The sequence below is a fragment of the Gorilla gorilla genome, chromosome 2 (genome assembly GCF_029281585.2).
Source record: "Gorilla gorilla gorilla isolate KB3781 chromosome 2, NHGRI_mGorGor1-v2.1_pri, whole genome shotgun sequence".
Classification (NCBI taxonomy): Eukaryota; Metazoa; Chordata; class Mammalia; order Primates; family Hominidae; genus Gorilla; species Gorilla gorilla.
Window position 1 is genome coordinate 153,843,977 of NC_086017.1, and position 24,330 is coordinate 153,868,306.

A 24,330-nucleotide genomic window follows, 5' to 3' on the forward strand; every position below is an offset into this window, starting at 1 on the left:
GTCATTTTAAAAGTAAGAGTTGTGGCTACTCTGTCTATGGAGTAGCCATTCTTTTATTCCTTTACTTTCTTAATAAACTTGCTTTCACTTAAAAAAAATAGGAACACTCTTACACTGTTGGTGGGAGTGTAAATTAGTTCAACCATTGTGGAAGACAGTGTGGCAATTCCTTAAGGATCTAGAACCAGAAATACCATTTGACCCAGCAATCCAATTACTGGGTATATACCCAAAGGATTATAAATCATTCTACTATAAAGACACATGCACACGTATGTTTATTGCGGCACTGTTCACAATAGCAAAGACTTGGAACCAGCCCAAATGCCTATCAATGATAGACTTGGTAAAGAAAATGTGGCATATATACACCATGGAATACTATGCAGCCATAAAAAAGGATGAGTTCATGTCCTTGCAGGGACATGGATGAAGCTGGAAACCATCATTCTCAGCAAACTAACACAAGAACGGAAAACCATTCTCACTCTGTATGTTCTCACTCATAAGTGGGAGTTGAACAATGAGAACACATGGACACAAGGAGGGGAACATCACACACCAGGGTCTGTTGGGGGGTGGGGGCTAGGGGAGGGATAGCATTAGGAGAAATACCTAATGTAGATGACGGGTTGATGGGTGCAGCAAACCACCAAGGCACATGTATACTTATGTGACAAACCTGCATGTTCTCTGCACATGTATCCCAGAACTTAAAGTATAATAAAAATAAATAAGTAAGAGTTGCATTGCTAGATATCAGAAGTCTTAAAAATGTAAGTAATTCTACTTTTAGATATTTATCACACAGAATAAACATGGAGAAGAAGAAAGATTTATCTGCAAGGATGTTCATTGAAGCATTATTTGTAATGAAAAATTAGAAGCAGTACAAATACTCTGAAAGAGGGGATTTACCAAATAAGTTATGATATAGTAATATGTAGCCATTAAGTATTATGTTGATGAACAACATGAAAACATAGTGACAATGTGTTAGTACCAACAAAAAGGTTATAATATTGTATGGTCACATTGTTCTCACCCCCAAAAAGGTACACATGTGTTTTGAAAGTAGGTCAGAAGGGGGCCGGGCTCAGTGGCTCAACGCCTGTAATCCCAGCACTTTGGGCGGCTGAGGTGGGTAGATCACTTGAGGTCAGGAGTTCGAGACCAGCCTGGCCAACATGGTGAAACCATGTCTCTACTAAAAATACAAAAATTAGCTGGGCATAGTGGCACATGACATGACTGTAATTCCAGCTACTGGGGTGGCTGAGGCAGGAGAATCGCTTCAACCTGGGAGGCTGAGGTTGCAGTGAGATGAGATCGTGCCATTGCACTCCAGCCTGGGTGAAGAAGTGAGACTCTGTCGCAGAAAAAATAAAAAAAGAAAGTAGGTCAGAAGGATAAAGACAACAAAATTATATTTGTCGATATTTCTGGATAGAAGGATTATGAGTAATGTTAATTTTCTGTTTGGGACATTCATTATCAATTATTTTCTGCAGTGAACACACACCACCTTGTGACTTTTCCTATAGCCCAGTTTTACATAATTTTTTCCTCTTTAGTTTGTCTTACTTACTCAGAATACAAAAGCCCCCTTGCCCCCAACTTTCGAAGGCCAAGACAGGAGGACTGCTTAAGGCTAGGAGTTCAAGACCAGCCTGGACAACATAGTGAGATCCTGTCTCTACAAAAAACTTAAAAAATTAGCTGGGTACAGTGGCACATGCCTGTAGTCCTACCTATTCAGGAGGCTGAGGTGGGAGGATCACTTAAGCCTAGGAGTTCGGGACTGCAGTGAGCCACAATCATGCCATAAAAAAGAAGAGCCCCACAGACCCTCAGAGACTTCACATGGGGTAGGGGAAAGAATGTGGCAGCGGTTGGATATTGTAAAGCTGAACGTTAAAACCACAAATCCCATTATAAGATAAGCAGATGCTGAATTTACCTTTTTTGTAGACATTATTCGTGTCTTAAAAAATTTTACTTTCTGACCTTATGCTGTACATTTATAAATGCTATACTTTTCTCAAACTTGAAATGCAATGCTTATTTTCTTGAAATTGTGGGGTAAAATGCAAATAGAAATTATTAATTCATTAGGCTATTGAGAAATATCTGTGTAAAAGCACAAGGTGAGAAAAATAGGTGTTTCTTCCCCTTACTGAGTCTCAGTTATAGTTTGGCTGGCCTATGCTGAGAGATTGTTACCAGGGGACCTACTCATATTTGTTCTTTGTCAGCCAGATCTCATAGATAATTCCTCCTAGAGAATGTACTTCCTCTGTACCTTATATTGCTTAGTTAAATGTTTCCAAAGGCTTCATGCTCTTTTTATAATATTGCTTTTTCTAGATATAAAGACCTGAAGATAGTCTTTTCTGTCCAAAGATGGAAAACAGTACTACTACCATTTCTCGGGAGGAGCTTGAAGAACTACAAGAGGCATTTAATAAAATAGGTATGCTTGAGAAAAAGTAAATATGATATTACTGGTCTGCTTGATGTCAGACTTCAGGAATGGAAAAATACCTTTTATTTCATCTACCACCACCCAATTACCTCCAGATTTATTCCTTTTTTTCTATCTAGGTTTCACTGGATTCTTTCTTTCTGAAAGATAAGCTAAGACTGGCTTGAATTTCTAGGTGAATTGGACTTTGAATTCTTTGATCATTTCTTTGCAGAGAGTAATCCAGGTTAATGAATGACAATGTAACTGAATACACTTTACACGGTATCCTTATTACAGAGAAAAAAATATAAAAATACTTCCTTGTGTATAAACTGAACTCTGGCCTTCACATCTTTGCACTAACAATAACACTTTCTGACTTCATGCAGAATATTTTTAAAATCTCAGTATTGTTTTTAAATGCCATATGTCTTATTTTCCTTCTCCCACATGCATAATTTAGAAAGTCTTAGTATTGTTTTTAAAGGCTGTATGCCTTATTTTTCTTCTTTCACTTTTTATAGACATTTAGTGTTTTGTCTTTATGACATTATCATTTTGACAGTTTTGTATTTTTCTTTCAAAAAATTTTCCTCATACTCTGTTGGATCTCAATTCTTCTGCAATTTGCTCTTAGGAAACCCATGGTAAACAAGGAGAATATAAATACCTTTTTTTTTTTTTTTGCTTTAGTTTGCAAATGCATGCAAGTGAAAGGTGAACCCAGTGAAAGGTGAGCACAGTGAATAGACATTGGGATAATGACACCACTATGTTTGCCCCTTACTCATCAAGCTCGTTCTCTAGTGTAATAGAGCCGTCCATGAAAAACAGTCATATGGTAGATCAGGGAGGAGAAAATGACCAGCGCTGGTCTTGTGCTTAGATTTCTCACAAACCTAATAATGACTAAAATTAGTGTGAGTAAAATATCATGCAACATGAGTTTTATTGACCAATACAAAGAAAAACGATATGTTTAAAAAAAAAAAGCACTCCAAAAAAAAAAACCAAAAAACTGTGAAACTCAGGAAGCTCATGTTTTACAAACCATTACTGTGAAATAAAGTAAACTAAATTCTACAAATCTCTGGGCTCTTCCATTTCTCCCTGGGAATGGCATATTTGTCATTAGAGCATTGTATGAATATGGTGTGATTTTCAGAAAACAATCATATATTTTATAGAGAATTATATGTAGTGTCCAGAGTCTTTTCAAGACAAAAACTGGGCAATTGTTGAAATGTTCTGCTCATTTTGAGCATTGAAACAGAGGAAGTAATAAAAATGTATCTCGTAGTTTGATATTTCTGTTATTTTATAGATGCAGTTTTGTAGCTTGAATAAAAGTTCTACCCAGCTCTTGGTAAAATAAATGAATTAGTAATATATTTGCTTTGTTTAGCACAACTTTAATCTTTGACTCATGAACATATTAATATAATCTTGCAATATTTATTTAATGATATAGTGAATAAACAATTCACTGATGGAACAATTTTTTTTTTTAAACAAAACCTTGTGTTGAGGGCTGACTTTCAATAGATTGTAGTGAGGGAGCTGCTCTGCTAGGTACAAAACCCCAACCCAGAAGCAGGTCCTTGATGGAACAATTTTGAGAGCAAGATAATTTGTTCTGTTTGAGCAAAGCAGTAACACTAGCAGAATAGGTACTTGCTGACTTTATTTACGAGGTAAACTGCTACTCTGTGAACTCAGAAACCTCTCTGCTAATTTGTAGCACACTTTTCTCAAGGATAGAGGAACACGGCCATCCAATGTTATTAGATTGAGTATTTGGGGGCCGCTAGGGAGAAGGGGGAAGTTGAAATATTTCTCTGTATTGTTTCTTTTTGAAATTGTGGTAAAATATACATAACAGAATTTACCATTTTAACCATTTTTAAGTGTATAGTTCATTAGCATTTAGTACATTCACATTGTTCTACATTCATCACCACCATCCCTTTCCCAAACTGAAACTCCATATCCATTAAACAATAACTCCCACTTCCTGCTCCCCAAGCCCCAGGTAACCATCATCCTACTTTCTATATGAATGTGACTACCTTAGGTACCTCACATAAGTGGAATCACATAATATTTGTCTTCTCGTGACTGGCTTATTTCACTTAGCACAATGTCCTCATCAACAGCTTCATCCATGTTGTAGCCTGTGTCAGAATTTCCTCCCTTTTTAAGGTTGAACAATATGTTATTGTATGTATATGCCACATTTTGCTTATCCATTCATCCACTGATGGCCATTTGGGTTGCTTCCACCTTTTGGCTATTGTGAATAATGCTATGAACATGGGTCTACAAATACCTGTTGAAGTCCCTGCTTTCAATTATTTTGAGTGTAAACATAGTAGCGGAATTGCTAAAATCATATGATAATTCCATATGTAATTTTTGGAGAAACTACCATACTGTTTTCCATAGTGGAGGCACCATTTTACATTCCCACCAGTGGTGTACCAGGGTTCCATTTTCTTCACATCCTCACCAACACTTGTTTTCTGTTCTTTTGGATAATAAGCATTCTCCTAGGTGTGAAGTAGTATCTCATTTTACTTGCATTTTCCTTATGACTAGTGATGTTTAGCATCTGATGTGCTTATTGGCCAATTGTATATCTTCTCTGGAGAAATGTCATTTCGAGCCCTTTGCCTATTTTTGAATCACGTTGTTTTGTTGTTGTTGTCAAGTTGTAAGAAAGTCCTGTTTTCTTTTCAAACTGTGATCTTTATGGTTATTTAACTTAAGCCTTTATTTCCTCACCTTTAAAATGGAAATGACATTAGTAACCACCTCAAAGTTGTTGTAAGAATTTCATGAGATGGCCGGGTGCGGTGGCTCACGCCTGTAATCCCAGCCCTTTGGGAGGCCGAGGTGGGTGGATCACAAGGTCAAGAGATTGAGACCATCCTGGCCAACATGGTAAAACCCCATCTGTACTAAAAATACAAAAGTTAGCTGGGCGTGGTGGCGCACACCTGTAGTCCCAGCTACTCGGGAGGCTGAGGCAGGAGAATCACTTGAACCTGGGAGGCAGACCACTGCACTCCAGCCTGGCAACATAGCGAGACTCTGACTCAAAGAAAAAAAGAATTTCATGAGATAAGTCAAGTTCTTATCGCTCCACTGCACTCCAGCCTGGCGACAGAGCAAGACTCCGTCTCAAAGAAAAAAAGAAAAAAACAATTTCATGAGATAAGTCAAATTCTTAACAAGTCGCTTGGCTAAGCATATATGTGCATTAGATGGTTTCTATTAGTTCTTGTCATGTCACACCAAAACCACAGAGGGCCTAGGGATGGAGCCTGGGAGCTTAAGCCCCCATATCTGTCTTCAGAATCCTAGCTCTTAACTAATCTTGTTAGTTTAACATGATAGTTATTAGGCAAATAACTTCCTCAGTCTTGTTTATTTTAAAATATTTCCTGCTATTATGCTGGTTTAGAAATAAGCCAGCCTAATCTATGTGTATATTTCAGAATTATGGGAAACAGTTCTGAACTGGTCATGTAATGAGATTTTTCTCTAAATTCAAAGAAAGCAATATTATTGCAATATCAAGCAACTTAGCTTCCTAGATGAATTTTGCAATTATACCAATATTTTGGTTATTGGTGGTTCTAGTTTAGAAATATTCTATCATTCTGAACAGTATTAATTCTAAAACTTTCATATGAGAGTTCCAAAGAAAAGTTTCTATCCTAACCATTAATTCAGTTAGTATAGCAACTCTTTTATTAAAAAGAACAAGAAATATAGGAAACAAAGCAGCTATTAGCAGATGAGCAAAGAGAGCCTATACAAGGTGGATCCAGGCAACAAAACAGTGCAAAGCTCTGCTGTCAACTCTGGGCAGAAGCGTTTTGTTTTGCCTTTGTTCTGAGTCAAGAAGTGATACCCAGCCTCTAGGGAAAACCTAGGGAAGGGCATCTCTCAATGATGCCATGACATGAAAACACCTGGAAACCTGTTTCCCAAAGTCCAAATATAGGTGTGAATTTCTTGAACACCTAATCTCAAATGACATCAAGCATGATTCAGCATACGTAATGGTATCATGAATACATAATGAAGAAGCAATGAATTATTGACAGATGAAACAGAACTGCCACCAAATGAAACGTAGAACACAAATGCCTTATGCGTATTTTACACAGCGCATGTATTTTATATGGAATGTGGGGTCAGCAGATTTATTTTCTAAATTCCCTCAAGAAGTTAAAGCCTGAGTGGGTGCTCCCTTTTTAGCTATCTGTGACTTCCCCATGCTTATTCCTTTTTTTTTGAGATGGAGTCTCGCTTTGTTGCCCAGGGTGGAGTACAGTGGCGCAATCTCGGCTCGTTGCAACTTCTGCCTCCTAGGTTCAAGTGATTCTCTTACCTCAGCCTCCTGAGTAGCTTTGATTACAGGTGCCTGCCACTATGCCCAGCTAATTTTTCCATTTTTAGTAGAAACGGGGTTTCACCATGTTGGCCAGGCCGATCTCAAACTCCTGACCTCAGGTGATCTGCCTACCTCGGCCTCCCAAAGTGCTGGGATTATAAGTGTGAGCCACTGCGCCTGGCCCCCCCCATGCTTATTTCTTTGATGCTTAGTCACGTGCTAAAACTGGGTTTTCTATCAGAGCAATAGTACCCTTAAAATATATATGGTGGCCCTAAATCTATGGGGATAAACTCGATTTAAATATATACAAGGTTTTTGTTTTGTTTTTGTTTTCGTTTTTTAAGAGATGGGGTCTCACTCTATTGCCTAAGTTGAGGGGCAGTGGTGCGATCATAGCTCACTACAGCCTCGAACTCCTGGGCTCAGGCAATCCCCTCACCTTAGTCTCCCAAATAGCTGGAACTACCAAGCCTGGCTTAAATACAAGTTTTTAAAATAAAGCATATAGCATATTCTGTACAGTTCAGGTACAGGAAAAAAGGTTACTGCCACCTGTGAAACAAATGTGAAAGGCTCTGCCTGCACATCTATGAATCCTCCCAAAAGGCATTCTTATTGTACACCTTCAACAAAGATTACAAAATATATTTTATGATATATCTTTACAGATATTGACAATAGTGGGTATGTCAGTGACTATGAACTTCAAGACCTGTTTAAGGAAGCAAGCCTTCCTCTGCCTGGCTACAAGGTGCGCGAGATAGTGGAGAAAATTCTATCAGTTGCTGACAGCAACAAAGATGGCAAAATCAGTTTTGAAGAGTTTGTGTCAGTAAGTAATCTAATCCTTTCGGGCTACTGATAATCTTGCTTAGAGCAGAATTGTAGTAATGTCATCACTAGCTTTGGTTAAATCCAGCTTCAGAGACCAGAAAAAGGACTGCTTTAAAATGATGATGATGATGACAATAATTATTATTATTGAAATAATTTCCACAACTAATTCATAAAACAAAGGAAAAAAATTATTCTCAAATTGTTGGAATGGAAATCAGATTTAGATAATAGTAATTCATTCCCTAGAATAACTAGGTGAGTTCAATGCTTATTGACCATTAATATAATTGAATAAATATTTATGAAATACAAATTGTCTGGTTTTGCATTCTTTATTGATTAAGCAGGTATTTTAGCTCTTCTCTTCCTAGAAATTTTGCTAGGCACTGTGAGTAATGTGATGAGTAAAAAGAAACGTGATTCCTGCCTTCATGGAGTTTATATGTGTGGAGAAGACTGCATTGCACAAATTGATAAAAGATAATTGTGAGAATTGCTATGACAGAGTGGTACAGGTCCTGTGAGAGTTTGTGGTAGAAGGAATTGAATTTGGAGGCAAGGCTGGATAACCCAGGGACTCAGGGAAGGTATCCCTACAGTGTGAAGACTGTGATGTGTTCTGAAGAAAGATGTTAAACAGATAAAAGTGGGTTGTGGGAAAATGAATAATGTAGGAGGCAGGTAGACATGACAGCATGTGTAGAGTCCCTGTGGCTTTAGAGATGGTGAATATTCTCAAGCAACTGAAAGAAGGTTTGTGTGGCTGGAGCTGAGATGGTAAGGGTAAGGAATGTAGCTGGAGAAGTAACTCAGAATCAGGTCACATAGGGGCATGTCGAATTTTTGTTTTTATTCTAAAAGCAATAGGAAGCCAATGAAGTGGGAAGAATAGAATGTGAAGTGACAAGATCAGATTTGCATTTAAAAAAAACCCAATCACTTTGCTGCAAGCAGAACTGATTGAATTGAGTCTTGCCAATCTCTGGTGAGTCCAGTGATAAAGTGATTGGGAAAGGGAGTTTCTGTAAGCCTATGTTATTTCCTCTAAGAGCTGACTTATTTTATCATGAATGCATTTGAGATGTTCAGGCAGGAAAATATCTTCATTAAGGCATTCTTCTATCTTTAGCATGTAGTTAGTTATTTCTTAGGTTTTCAGTACAAAAGATTATGGCAAGCCAAGAAGAATAATTTCAGTGTGTTCAATTTAAGCTTAGTTATAAAAAATTTATTCCACCATTTGGGGTTCAAGTATTTGTCTATTTTGTGTTATTGGTAAAATGATGAAAGTTATCTGTGTATACAAGCAATAAGTACAACTGTCTAGTATTTAATTTGGTGTCATTTCAAATAAAGAAGTGTAAATAAATATCCATCTTGTCAGGTTTTTATTGATTATCTGATTCTCAATTTTACTTATGTTCCATTCCAGCTAATGCAAGAATTAAAAAGCAAAGATATCAGCAAAACGTTCCGAAAAATAATTAACAAGAGGGAAGGGATTACTGCTATTGGAGGAACTTCAACTATTTCCAGTGAGGGCACACAGCATTCTTATTCAGGTAACTGACTTCTCCAAATTTGATCTTTTAGTCACTGATTCATTCATTAAGTGGCATATTTAATCAGTTCTAAGATGTCACTCATTGTGATTCATACCATTATTTTATGTGCCACTGAGGAGAAAAAAATACTGCAGACCACAGTATAACATGCCATTGAATTTGAAATACATCTCAGTTTCACAGATGTCAAAATGAAAAATCCTAGAATCATTGAAATCAATGAGTTCCTGCTATGTATCAGGCTCAGTCTACAGAAACAAGATTATAAACAACAAAGTGGAAGTTGTTTATACTCCAGCATTAGATGTATTTAAAAGTGGCTTTTCAATGGCTTTTCATCCTGACTGATGAGGTGGCTTTACTTTTAGACCTGAGCTAGGAATGGGGGAGAGGCTTCTATCACAAGGATTTTTCTCTTCCATTTTCTGAGATCTGAGATACCCGATTCACCTTTTATCTAGTAACCAAGTGACTAGAGAGCATAGCACCTGATTTGCTTGATCTGATTAAACCACTGGACCATTGCCCAGTGGGAAATGCAGAAGCATATTAACTTTTAAGATGAGGTGTCTTCCCCGTGTTAAGTTATCTAAGATGTCTAAGAACCTTTGGCCAAGTTCTTTTTATTTATATGAACATAACTAGAACTATGCTTTTTGGCCTTTTGACAAAATTACCTGTAACCTTTTCCCCTCTTTCTTCATTTCAGATCTGAATCTGTTAATTATCCTCTTGATTCTGTCCCTTCCTAATTGGATTTTCCTCTAGCGATACACTCAAATTTCTCTCATCTATTATATGTTTGTCCTAACTTTTTCCCACTAGGGAAGCAGCCATAAAGGCAAAGGTCCATAACTGTTACCTTCACTTTTTGAAAGGTATTCACCCCTTAACCCAGTTTCTGCCTGTCAATTCTACTGAAGTGGCTTCTTTTTAAAGACAAAAAAAATTATTAAGGTATAATACACATTCAGCAAAGTGCTATAATCTTAAGTATATGGCTCAATGAATTTTTCCATGTGTATACATTCATGTAGCTGCCAACCAGAACAAGACATGGAATCTTTTCATCACCTGAAGACTCCCTCATTCCCCTGATAGTAACTATTCTTCCCTAGAGGTAACCTCTTTTCTGATATTTGTCACCATAAATTTTTGTTTACTTATTTATTGAGGTATAAGATACTTGTAGTAAAGTGCATGAAGTGTACTTTTTTTTTTTTTTGAGATGGTGTCTCGCTCTGTCGTCCAGGCTGGAGTGCAGTGGTGCGATCTCAGCTCACTGCAAGCTCCACTTCCCGGGTTCACGTCATTCTCTTGCCTCAGCCTCCTGAGTAGCTGGGACTACAGGCGCCCGCCAACACGCCCAGCTAATTTTTTTGTATTTTTAGTAGAGTCAGGGTTTCACCGTGTTAGCCAGGATGGTCTCGATCTCCTGACCTCATGATCCACCCGCCTCGGCCTCCCAAAGTGCTGGGATTACAGGCATGAGCCACCACACCAGGCCGAAGTGTACTATTCTTAAGTATATGGCTTGATGATTTCTTTTAACCTATGAATACACCTATATAACTATTCTCTAGAAAAAGATATGGAACATTTAATGGCTTTTATAAAAAGCAGCTTTATTGAGATATAATTGACATACCATGGAATACATTTTTAAAGTATACAGTTCAGTAGTTTTTAGTGTATTCATAGTTGTGCAATTGTCATCACTATTTAATTTCAGAACACTTTCATTACACCAAAGAAAAACACTATATTCATTATCAGTCACTCCCCATTGCCCTCTTCCCGAAGGCTCTGCAACCATTAAACTACTTTCTATTTCTACAAATTTGCCTATTCTGGAAGTTTCATATAAATGGAATCATACTGTAGTGGCCTTTCATTTGACAGGCTTCTTCACTGGTGTAATATTTTCAAGGCTTATCCGTGTTGTCACATATATCATACTTCATTCCTTTTTTTCTGACTGCAGCCTCGACCTCCAGAGTTCAAGGGTTCCTCCCACCTCAGCCTCCCAAGTGCACAACCGTGCCTCCCAAATGTGGACCACCATGCCCAGCTAATTTTTCTATCTTTTGTAGAGATGGGGTTTTGCTATGTCACCCAGGTTGATCTTGAACTCCTGGGTTCGAGCGATCTGCCTGCCTTGGGATTACAGGTGTGAGCCATGGTACCTGGCCCCTTCATTCCTTTTTATTGCTGAATATTCCATTCTATGGGCAATACCACATTTTGTTTATCCTTTCATCAGGTGATGGACATTTGGGTTGTTTCTAGTGTTTGGCTATTATAAATAATGCTATATGAACACTCATGAATGCATTTGTGTGTGGGCATATACTTTGAATTCTTGTAGGCATATACTTAGGAGTAGAATTGCTTGAATTTTTGTTAACTCTATGTTTATCATTTTTAAAGAACAGCCAAATTGTTTTCCAAAGTGGCTGCACTTGTGAGGGTGATCTGGCTGCGACATCTGTCACCCCATTGATTGCCAGGGTTGATTTGGCTGATCTGGCTGGCTAGGCGGGTGTCCCCTTCCTCCCTCAGTGCTCCATGTGAGTCCTTCCCGAAGCTGCGTGCTCGGTTGAAGAGGACAACCATCCCCAATAGAAGAGGACTGGTCTTTGGTCAAGGGTATACGAGTAGCTGCACTCCCCTGCTAGAACCTCCAAACAAGCTCTCAAGGTCCAAAGTGGCTGCACCATCTTACATTCCCACCAGCAATGTATGAGGGCTCCAGTTTCTTCACATTCTCACCAACACTTGCTTTTGTCCATTTAAAAAATTACAGCCATCCCAGTGGTTGTGATGTGGTATCTCATTCCTGGTTCCTATACCTGAAACATCCTTTCTTTCCTTGCCTATATTCACCTATTGAAAACCTATATTTCAAATAGTACCTCCTCCATAAAGCCTTTTCTTGATCACCCTAACTAAAAGTGATTGCTTCTTTTTTTAAATTCTGCAAACATTGCATATATATTTCTGGTGGTGTGTGTATTTCCCTTATATCACATTTCTTTGTATATTTGTTTTAAAATTACACTAAAAAATTTCTCAATGGCAGATACAGTATTTTAGTGATCTCTGAATTCCTAGACTCCAAATCCTTCTAAGGAGGTGTGTATGAGGAGGCGAGAAGATAAGGCAGATTATGATATGTACAAAGAGGAAATATTAGTACATATTTGTGTTTTTGTTGACTTGTGTGTGTATGTATGTGTGGTGGATTAAATTTTGGGGGTACCTGCAAAATATTCCCTTGGGAAAATTACTTAATTCTAGGAACTGGGGCAACAATGGAGAAGGCCAAATCATTATGTGCTACCCTCTGATGGAAATGGGGATTATTTACTTTAAGGATTTATAATCTTAAATGATTTTTATATCTACAGAATAATAATAAAGTTGTACGTTTTTACTTTAAGTTCCTTCCTATTTTCCCCACTGCATAACCCAACAAAATTTTCTACTTAAGATCAATGTACCCATACTAGAAGCCATGTGTTGAGAAGTTGTTGGATGAAGATGGCCAAAGATAGTGCTGGTATCTAGATTTGTGTCAATTTTTTCTTCATTTTTTGTTTTTTTGAGACAAGAGTCTTGCTCTGTTGCCCAGGCTGGAGTGCAGTGGCGTGATCTCGGCTCACTGCAACCTCCGTCTCCCAGATTCAAGCAATTCTCCCTGCCTCAGCCTCCAGAGTAGCTGGGATTACAGGTGCCTGCCACCACACCTGGCTAATTTTTGTATTTTTAGTAGAGATGGGGTTTTGCCATGTTGGCCAGGCTGGTCTCAAACTCCTGACCTCAGGTGATCCGCCCACCTCAGCCTCCCAAAGTGCAGGGATTACAGGCATGAGCCACCGCACCCAGCCAATTTGTGTCAATTTTTTAATAGTTAAATTCCATTGAAATTGAGCTGTTTTATTCATTTGAATAACTCTTGACTGAATTCAGTATTTCTGTTGTAAGCTAAAAATCACAGCTCTCTAAACCTCTTGGGGAGGATGGGATTTATTGCCATGGTATTTGTTTCTTGTATTTTTTTCCTTATTTAATTACATATACATATTTGACCTCCGATGGTCTGCTTCTGACTCATTAGCTTTCAGAAGCAATACATATTTGGAAATATTTTTGAATCAAACCAAATATATATTGTGCTCATTTAAGATATATACCTTCATCTCTCCTAATAGATCAGTTTTTTGTTTGTTTTTTTGTTTGTTTTTTGTTTTAGTTTTTGAGACAGAGCCTTGCTCTGTCACCAGGCTGGAGTGCAGTGGCGCGATCTCGGCTCACTGCAAGCTCCGCCTCCTGGGCTCATGTCATTCTCCTGCCTCAGCCTCCCAAGTAGCTGGGATTACAGGCCCACGCCACCATGCCCAGCTAATTTATTTTTGTTTATTTAGTAGAGATGAGGTTTTAACATGTTGGCCAGGATGGTCTTGCTCTCTTGACCTCGTGTTCTGCCCGTCTCAGCCTCCCAAAGTGCTGGGATTACAGGCGTGAGCCACCGTGCTCCCCCCGTTTTGTTTTTTTTTTTTTTAAAGGATCTCTCTTTGTGGCTTAGGCTGGAGTGCAGTGGCAGGATCTCCGCTCACTGCAACCTCCACCTCCCGGTTCAAGCGATTCTGAAGCCTCAGCCTCTCGAGTAGCTGGGAGTATGGGCATGTGCCATTATGCCTGGCTAATTTTTGTATTTTCAATAGAGACAGGGTTTCTCCATGTTGCTCAGGCTGGTCTTGAACTCCTGACCTCAAGTGATCCGCCTGCCTTGGAAGTGCTTTGGGAAGTGCTGGGATTACAGGCGTGAGCCACCACACCCAGCCACCTTTCTTCTTTTCTTGAACCCTTTTGTGTTTTAGTAGATTTGTAATAATGGTCAATTATTATCTTTGAGCAGAAATTAACAAGTATGTTTTTACAGTGCAATAAAGTTTGTGAAATGAGATTTGCCTACCAAGATTTTCTCCTTTCAGAGGAAGAAAAAGTGGCTTTTGTTAACTGGATAAACAAAGCCCTGGAGAATGACCCTGACTGTAAGCATCTTATACCCATGAATCCCAATGATGATAGTCTTTTCAAGTCACTTGCAGATGGCATCCTTCTTTGGTGAGTTGAACTTCTGGTTAAGGAAGCTGCGTTCTTGCTGATTACATTGATGAGCATTCCATGAAAACTCCAATTCAGCTGTCCATTGTCTTTTGGAGTCAGTAGCTACTTAGGTCATGAAGAATTTATATTGCATAGAAAATGAACTACTATATATCTATTGGAAAATTTCCAAAATTTTCCCTCAAATACAATCTCTTGTTTTTCTGTTGCCTTTTACGTGTATTACTATAATAATTGCCAGGAATCTTTTGAGTTATTTGTCTGATGCAGTTTTAAATATTCGCAGGGTTTCTCTTTTCTTTTTCCAGTAAGCAAGTATTGATTATTGACTGGAATGGGACATGAGGAAATGCAAAGGGAAGATATTCCTTATTTGTACCTAAATGAAAATAATGTTTTGATTCAGCCTTGTGTTATCCTTGGCTCTTTGCATTCTATTTTTTCTCACTATATTGTAAACTCTCTGAGGGAATGTCTTTGTCATTGTTGTGTGTACCACAGTCCCAGCATACTTCTTTGGACAAAGCAGAGGTCTTTTCTTTAGTTTATAAAAAGTACGAAAGATTTACAAAGTAGAAAATAACCATCAAAAATATCCTTACCACCCATAAATGACTTATTAATATTCTAACACATTTCCTTCAGTCTTTTTTTTTATGTTTTTACTTAAAAAGGAAAACAAAACCTTACCCATAAGTACAGGATATTAGATTTTATGACATTAAATATAAAATATACCTTGACCTCCACCTACAATTCTTATCTTTCTTTGACTCTCAGAGAAATTCCTATTATGAACCGAATGGGTATTTTCCTATTCTTGTTTTAAAAGGTAAAATTCTAAAATATAGAGACAAAATTTATATTAATTTCTCTGAAAATGTCTAAATTATTGGTCTTAGATGAAATCTCTGGCTTCGTATCTTTCTGCAACAACAGTAATTTTAACAGTGTTGATACTACTTTATGAAACTTGGCTTCTTGGAGAATTTCTTTGTTTTAGGCTGCGGAATACTGATGATCATTAAGTGAAATAAAGACAAAACTAACATAAAGAAAATTCGAGGTGATGACTGGGCGTGGTGGCTCACGCCTGTAATCTCAGCACTTTGAGAGGCTGAGGCAGGAGGATCACTTGAGGTCAGGAGTTTGAGACCAGCCGGGCCAACATGGTGAAACCCCATCTCTACTAAAAATACAAAAATTAGCTGAGAGGTGGCACACACCTGTAATCCCAGCTACTCGGGAGGCTGAGGCAGGAGTATCACTTGAACCCAGGAGGTGGAGGTTGCAGTGAGCTGAGATCACACCACTGCATTCCAGCCTGGGTGATGGAGGTAGACTCCCTCTTAAAAAAAAAAAGAAAATTCAGGATGGTTAAAAAAAATTAGGAGAAATGCTAAGATTACTATTGCAGTGAGTGATGGATTTGTTTTAGGAATGGGAATATTTCTTGGATTTTAAGAATTAAGTTCCTGGCATGAATTATAGTTTAATTAATTATTATTATTATTTTTTGAGATGAGGTCTCTCTGTTTTACACAGGCTGGCCTCAAACTCTTGGGCTCAGCCTCCCAAGTAGCTGAGATTATATGCACGTGCCACCATGCCTGGCTTACTGTTTAATATTTTAAAGTAATGAATTGTTATTTTCAAAATTTATCTATTTTGGCTGTTTGCAATAATAAACTAAAAAAATTTCTTGGAGTATTAAACTAAATGATTCTCATTTTCTCTTTAGCAAAATGATCAACTTATCTGAACCAGATACAATTGATGAAAGAGCCATCAATAAGAAAAAGCTCACGCCATTCACTATTTCTGTAAGTATTTGCCCTTTGCTTATTATCATGTTACTATGCTGAGAAATATAAGACCTTTATTAATGAATGCTTGGACCCAGATAAAACCTTTGATTTAATTGTAATGCTATTCTCCTATAAAAACTGTTTTTTTTTGGAATCCTTTTTTTATTTTTATTTTATTTTATTATTATTATACTTTAAGTTTTAGGGTACATGTGCACAATGTGCAGGTTAGTTACATATGTATACATGTGCCATGCTGGTGTGCTGCACCCATTAACTCGTCATTTAGCATTAGGTGTATCTCCTAAAGCTATCCCTCCCCGCTCCCCCCACCCCACAACAGTCCCCAGAGTGTGAGGTTCCCCTTCCTGTGTCCATGTGTTCTCATTGTTCAATTCCCACCTATGCGTGAGAATATGTGGTGTTTGGTTTTTTGTTCTTGCAATAGTTTACTGAGAATGATGATTTCCAATTTCATCCATGTCCCTACAAAGGACATGAACGCATCATTTTTTATGGCTGCATAGTATTCCATGGTGTATATGTGCCACATTTTCTTAATCCAGTCTATCGTTGGACATTTGGGTTGGTTCCAAGTCTTTGCTATTGTGAATAGTGCTGCAATAAACATACGTGTGCATGTGTCTTTATAGCAGCATGATTTATAGTCCTTTGGGTATATACCCAGTAATGAGATGGCTGGGTCAAATGGTATTTCTAGTTCTAGATCCCTGACGAATCGCCACACTGACTTCCACAATGGTTGAGCTAGTTTACAGTCCCACCAACAGTGTAAAAGTATTCCTATTTCTTCACATCCTCTCCAGCACCTGTTGTTTCCTGACTTTTTAATGATTGCCATTCTAACTGGTGTAAGATGGTATCTCATTGTGGTTTTGATTTGCATTTCTCTGATGGCCAGTGATGATGAGCATTTTTTCATGTGTTTTTTGGCTGCATAAATGTCTTCTTTTGAGAAGTGTCTGTTCATGTCCTTCACCCACTTTTTGATGGGGTTGTTTGTTTTTTTCTTGTAAATTTGTTTGCGTTCATTGTAGATTCTGGATATTAGCCCTTTGTCAGATGAGTAGGTTGCGAAAATTTTCTCCCATTTTGTAGGTTGCCTTTTCACTCTGATGGTAGTTTCTTTTGCTGTGCAGAAGCTCTTTAGTTTAATTAGATCCCATTTGTCAATTTTGGCTTTTGTTGCCATTGCTTTTGGTGTTTTAGACATGAAGTCCTTGCCCATGCCTATGTCCTGAATGGTAATGCCTAGGTTTTCTTCTAGGGTTTTTATGGTTTTAGGTCTAACGTTTAAGTCTTTAATCCATCTTGAATTAATTTTTGTATAAGGTGTAAGGAAGGGATCCAGTTTCAGCTTTCTACATATGGCTAGCCAGTTTTCCCAGCACTATTTATTAAATAGGGAATCCTTTCCCCATTGCTTGTTTTTCTCCAGTTTGTCAAAGATCAGATAGTTGTAGATATGCGGCGTTATTTCTGAGGGCTCTGTTCTGTTCCATTGATCTATATCTCTGTTTTGGTACCAGTACCATGCTGTTTTGGTTACTGTAGCCTTGTAGTATAGTTTGAAGTCTGGTAGCGTGATGCCTCCAGCTTTGTTCTTTTGGCTTAGGATTGACTTGGCAATGCGGGCTCTTTTTTGGTTCCATATGAACTTTAAAGTAGTTTTTTCCAATTCTGTGAAGAAAGTCATTGGTAGCTTGACGGGGATGGCATTGAATCTATAAATTACCTTGGGCAGTATGGCCATTTTCATGATATTGATTCTTCCTACCCATGAGCATGGAATGTTCTTCCATTTGTTTGTATCCTCTTTTGTTTCATTGAGCAGTGGTTTGTAGTTCTCCTTGAAGAAGTCCTTCACATCCCTTGTAAGTTGGATTCCTAGGTATTTTATTCTCTTTGAAGCAATTGTGAATGGGAGTTCACTCATGATTTGGCTCTCTGTTTGTCTGTTATAAAAACTGTTTTTTAAAGAGACGAGGGTCTTGCTATGCCACCCAATATAGATCACTGTAACCTCAAATTCCTGGGATCAAGTGATCCTCCAACCTCAGCTTCCTGAGTTGTTAGGGCTATAAGGATGTACCACTATGCCCTGCTAATTTTTTAAAGTTTTTGTGGAGATGGGGTCTTGCTGTGTTGCTCAGTCTGGTCTTGAACTAGTGGCCTCAAGTGATCTTCCTGCTTCAGCCTCCCAAAGTGCTGGAATTATAGGCATGAGCCACCATGCCTGGCCAAAACTGGATTTTTATTAAATAAAAATTCAGTTGGATTTTGTAATGAATGAAATGAAGATTCAAGGTACTTTGGATGCACTTACTTAAGCTGTAGTATTCAGTTTATATTATTGTAATTGTTGAATTATTTATTAATGAACACCTGTTTGATGCCAGTGCTCTTATTAGGTGGTTGAAAAAGAACACTGCAGTTTTATCATTTCACAAAATTTTAAACTAATCTTTTTGTACTAAATTGTTCTGTAGTTGGCTCCTCCATACAGATCTTGTATAAGTCCAGGTATTTATACTTACCACACTTTCCCCCTCAAAATCTCTAGAACAATGAGTGGATATTAATATTTACTGAGTACTTACTGGGTATCAGTCACTGTTCTAAACACACTATGTAAATTATCCTCCCAGCAACTTTATAATAAGGTATATACTATGATTTTATAGATGAGGAAACTGAGGCACGGACAGGTTATACAGAGGCAGAGCCAGGATGTGATCCCAGTCGTCTAGCGCCAGAGCTCATTTCTTAATCACTGTGTTACACTGCCACTCTCATGTGGTGGTAGTAATAGCAACTATTTAAGGTGTGGTCACAATAGTAGCTATTAAAATTCAGCTACTGCTAACCTGTGTCCTTCATTTGGCAAGTGCAATCCTTGATTTCACTAAAATTGTTGAGTCTTCTATAGAAAGCTAGTCTTCTATAGACTATTACCCCCTGCCTATTTTGGAAGTGTGCTATCTCTAAAAATAAAACTGCATGATAGCCTCTCAGATCCACTCTGTGGCTACGGCAAAATACTTATAGAATATTTTTTCTTTATTTTCTTTAATGCACTAAATATAAATATTAAAGTAAAACCAAGCAATAAATGTATACGATAGTAAGAAATGCTGTATTTCAGATTGAGTGACCAAAAAAAGGTCATGTATATATTCTATAAATAAGATAGATGTTAATATTTTCAGTAATCATGGATATTAGATGAAGATCCCAGTACAACAAGTGAACAATAATCTGGCAATTGCAACTGGAAATAGGCTTCTTCAAGAATGGTAATTTCTATTAATGATATGCAACATTATGGACCTATTAGCAAGCAGGGCACAAGAAAGCCATGTAGTCAACATCCAATTCTGTACTTCTCAAAGATTACAGGAAATGAGGGAACCTGTTAGACAGTCCAAGCCTAACCATGTACCACTGCCCTAAGAAGGCAGGGCCACCTCTCTTGTGTCCCAGTTGTTTGTGGTTCCCTACTCTCCCTATCTTTCCGCATCAACACGAGTCTTCAGGAAGGCTGGGCATTCAGGGCAGTTGTCCATGGTAAGAATTGTATAGCAACTTCTCCATGGGATTCTCCTGTTACTTCTTGTTCTTAAGATGTTTAGAAGTAGCTTAGTGTGGCCGTTCCATTCCCTACTAACTGGTAGGGCAATAATGTTGTATTTATCAAGTAGAAACTACCATTTACTTGAAAGAAACATGTTGCAACTCCTTATTTTCTACCCATTTTTTAAAGCCAAATTACTTTAAGACATTTGATATGCTTGTAAAGCAAACATCTTTGAATAAAATTAACATCAAAAGCGGTTTTTCTCCTGTATGACCAACACAACCCGTTGATAAGACAAAGCTGAGTTAACTGTTTAATGCAGTAAGAGAAAATACTTGCAAAGCTTTGTTAGTGTCTTGGTGCTGGGAAAGTGAGGGCAGCATCTGAGAATTGGAATTGTGGTTTAGGGCAGGTCTTTCAGTATGAGAGGGGGCAAGAGGGCAAGATTGGGCAAGATTCTCAATACAGCAGCCCAAGATTGGTGGCAATAGCAAGGGGAGGATTTTAAGGTGAGGAGGTCAAAGAATCTTAGAGTATAAACTGTCATTGATGTTTTCTTTGAAGAGTTAATGGGTCTTTTAGGTAGCGCCTGCAGTGAAAAATCAGACCTTTTGCCTAGGGTCAAGACTCCTGGAAGAATAAGATCATGCTAATGAAGACAGAGAGTAAAGTCATGCCAGTGAAGACAAGAGGATAGCACACAAGGTCATATTAATGTAGGCAGTAAGATGTGGTTTTGTTTGTCATTGTCCAGGCTGAGAGTAGTGGTAGGTTTTGGTTCTTACTAGTATTGCAATCAACTTAGCGAAATTACACACTTCTTTTGGCCCACAGTACCATGCTGTCAACTGCGTATGAAATGGGTTATTGTGAGGTTAATACTATTATTGGCTTAATTTTCAGTCCAGTTCTTTCCCCTGCTGGTGCATTCTGGGGAATCACAACTGGAGCAAACATCATTTATGCTCTTGGAAGCAAAGAGAAAAATATTAGTGGTTATGCCTAAATCAGCAGAAGCTGTCTCTTGAAAGTTGCATAGATTTGATTTAAGGTAACTTAAAAAACATTTGAAGCAGGAGTGTTAATTAAAAACACCTGAAGTTATTAAAAATCTTAGATTTCCACAAAGTATTTGTCATTTGCTGTTAATTTTTTCATGTTTATGTTTATTTGTAGTTAATTATGAGGTTATAAAAATATTGAACGCTTCTCTGGTTCTGCTGCTTCTTTCAGGAGAACTATATTTAAATGAACATTGCTTAATACTACTACAAAAATAATTCAAAATGCTTATTTTAATCGCCCCAGACGATCCCCCAAAGATACAGCCATTTATTTACTTGGAGCTCGATAAATCACTTCAGCACACTATAGGAGGAAGCTGCTGAAATATTCACTATGCTTTGAGAACCTCTATGCTTTGCTGCTGTTGTGACCAGCCCATTAAATTGTCGCTATTACTGCTACAATATGAGAATGGCAGTAATGCATGGCGATTAAGAGGACGGGCTCTGGGCCAGGTGCGGTGGTTCACGCCTGTAATCCCAGCACTTTGGGAGGCCGAGGCGGGCAGATTACGAGGTCAGGAGATCTAGACCATCCTGGCTAACATGGTGAAACGCCATCTCTACTAAAAACACAAAAAATTAGCCGGGCGTGGTGGCGGGTGCCTGTAGTCTCAGCTACTCAGGAGGCTGAGGCAGGAGAATGGCGTGAGCCCAGGAGGCGGAGCTTGCAGTGAGCCAAGATAGTGCCATTGCATTCCAGCCTGGGTGACAGAGTGAGACTCCGTCTCAAAAAAAATAAATAAATAAAAAAGAGGATGGGCTCGGGAGACCGCTGGGATCAGACCCCAGCCTTTCCACTGTGGAACCTGTCAGTGCTGCAGTTTCCTCATCTGAAAAATCCATCTTAAGAGTTACTTTAAAATTATCTTAAAACCTAATTGTACATCATTTTTTAAAGAAGTGCTTCCAAATGAGCACTTTACAAAAATATCATGTTGAGTTTGAGGTATTGGCAGAACATCCAGGTAGACATAACCAAGTACATATGTAGATACAGAGCTTAGAGTGGAGACTCAGAGGAGGTCTGGGTGGAAATAGGGATTTGAAAGTCATTGGCATATAAAGTAACAGTTAAAACCATGTGATTTTTTTTTGAGTAGTGGTATTTTCGTTGTATAAATATTATGTTTATAAATCTGAAATTTGGCAGTCCATTGTTTCTTATAGATAATTTTTATAGATAAGACCTTAGAAAGGACTTCCTCATGTGTACTTTTTTTTTTGGCAATTCAGGAAAATTTAAACCTAGCTCTGAATTCTGCCTCAGCCATTGGTTGTACAGTGGTCAACATTGGTGCATCGGATCTCAAAGAAGGAAAACCTCACTTGGTCTTGGGACTTCTCTGGCAGATCATCAAAGTTGGCCTTTTTGCTGATATTGAGATTTCCAGGAATGAAGGTAAGATCATTAGAAATATTTGCTGTTCATTGACATGTACTTGCTATGGGAAGAATTTACATTTCGCTGTTTTGCCCTCAGCTCTGATTGCATTGTTAAATGAAGGTGAGGAACTAGAGGAGCTGATGAAGCTTTCTCCCGAGGAATTACTGCTGCGATGGGTGAACTACCATCTGACCAATGCAGGATGGCATACCATCAGCAACTTCAGCCAAGACATTAAGGTTTATATTTAAATGTTCAAATTTGTGACATGAAATAAGGATGTGCAGTGTAAAAATAAAAGGGGTTCAGACTTAAATTTGAATTAAATTCACAAGAACACTTGGGATAGAAAATGAAAATTTGCATTAGTGTGTGAAGTAGATCCCCCAATTATATTCACAAAATATATATTTTCTAAAAACCAGATATATTGGCTTTTAATAAGAACTACAACTGACTGTGAGAGGAAAGAGGTGCTAGCCTCAACAGATTAAAACACACTTTCTCATTTTTTATGCCTGAGATCTGCTAGATTATAATGAGGATGTCAGTCTGTTCATTTGGACTAATAATTATATCTGTTTACTGGTTTAACACTCTTACTCCCACTTTGCCAATAACCAGCTAACAGGAAATCAGATTATCTGAGGGTACAGAGAATCAGTAAATAAAGGGTATCTTAAGGTATGTGCCTTAACCAGGGTAGCTTAAAACACTTCCCTCTCTACTGGGAGAATCTTGTCAAGGAAACTATAACAGGCATTTTTGTCTAATGACAACTTTCCCTTGGTTACTGCCTGGATGGGCATTGCCAAGCCGGGTCGCTGTGACTTTTTTCTTCTCTCTGTTTCTTTATGTCCTCCCCCATCCTGCCCCCCAAGAGTAATCAGTGCTGGCTCTAATTCATGTTCCGTCTTTAGCTATATAACCTTCAGTCAGGTTATCTTTTTCCATAATGGCCTACAGGACAGTCTCTCAATTTGAAGTGACATTTTATTTCTCTGCTTTCATCTACTATACACTGTTATATTTGAAAGTTTATTTGGGAGATTTCTCTTATTCTGAAATCTCTGAAAATTCAGCTAATCAAACATTTATTCAGCTCTTTCTGAGGGGCATTATGCCCAGGGGATGCAAAGACTCAGCTCTTGAGAAGCTTGCCAATTCTACTCAGAGACAAACATGTACCAGAGGGATATTTCAGTTATCTATTGCTATATAGCAAATTATGCAAAATTTGCTTAAATAATGATTATTTCTCATCATTTTGTGAGTTGATGCATCTTGGCTGGGTGGTTCTTCTGCTTCACATGGTTTTGGCTGGGATTACTAACTCGATTACATTCAGCTGTCAGTTGGCCTCATCTGGAAAGTACACAAAGGCCTCAGTCACATGTCTGGTGCCTCAGTGCTCCTCCACAAGGCCTCTCTACATGGTGAGCTCAGGCTTCCTCACAGCATGATAGTCTCAGATAGTTGGACTTCTTATGTAGAGGTTAACTTTAAGAGAGAGGAAGCAGAAGCTCTTAAGATTTGGGTGTGGAAGCCCCAGAACATCACTTTCACAGCATTCTCTTAGTTAAAGTGAATCATAAGGCCCGTCCAAATTAAAGAGGACAGGAAATAGCTTCTGCCTTTTGATGGGAAGAGTTAATGTATGCATGGGGAAGAACTATATATCCATCTTTGGAGACAATGACATTGGATGATTTAATAGTGTGATCACTGTTTACTCATTAAGATAGGCAAGGGGTGCTGTGCACTACAGAAGAGGGGTTCTTAGTTCATCCTAGAGAATCCAGGGAAGGCTTCCAGGAGATAATACTTGACCTGAATCTTAGCTGATGTTGATGCTTGGGTGTGTAAACAGATGGAAAAGTAAGGGAGGGTATCCAGGTGCAGGAAACAGCATTGCTATAAACTCTGAGGTGTGAAACAGGATTGCTTTGAAGCTCTGAAGTGTGAAACAGCATGGTACATTCAGGAACCTACAAGTAATTCTGTATTTTTAAAGTTATTCCATTCTTTGAGATACAGGCAATTTCTTCAGTTTGAGCACTTGT

At 38.3% G+C, this 24,330-nt stretch overlaps 1 protein-coding gene across 10 annotated transcripts in view; it reads left to right on the forward strand.

Annotated features, from left to right (window-relative positions):
* The window catches only part of PLS1 (plastin 1), a 134,449-nt gene that overhangs the window by 84,363 nt on the left and 25,756 nt on the right, over positions 1-24,330 (forward strand). For all 10 annotated transcript variants that reach the window (XM_063704279.1, XM_063704280.1, XM_019024808.4 and 7 more), the window contains 7 exons: positions 2,368-2,473; positions 7,544-7,707; positions 9,145-9,274; positions 14,275-14,407; positions 16,152-16,233; positions 22,117-22,282; positions 22,364-22,506. In XM_063704279.1, coding sequence (XP_063560349.1) covers positions 2,404-2,473; positions 7,544-7,707; positions 9,145-9,274; positions 14,275-14,407; positions 16,152-16,233; positions 22,117-22,282; positions 22,364-22,506 — 888 coding nt within the window. In that variant the 5' untranslated portion in view covers positions 2,368-2,403. The remainder of the gene's footprint in view (positions 1-2,367; positions 2,474-7,543; positions 7,708-9,144; positions 9,275-14,274; positions 14,408-16,151; positions 16,234-22,116; positions 22,283-22,363; positions 22,507-24,330) is intronic.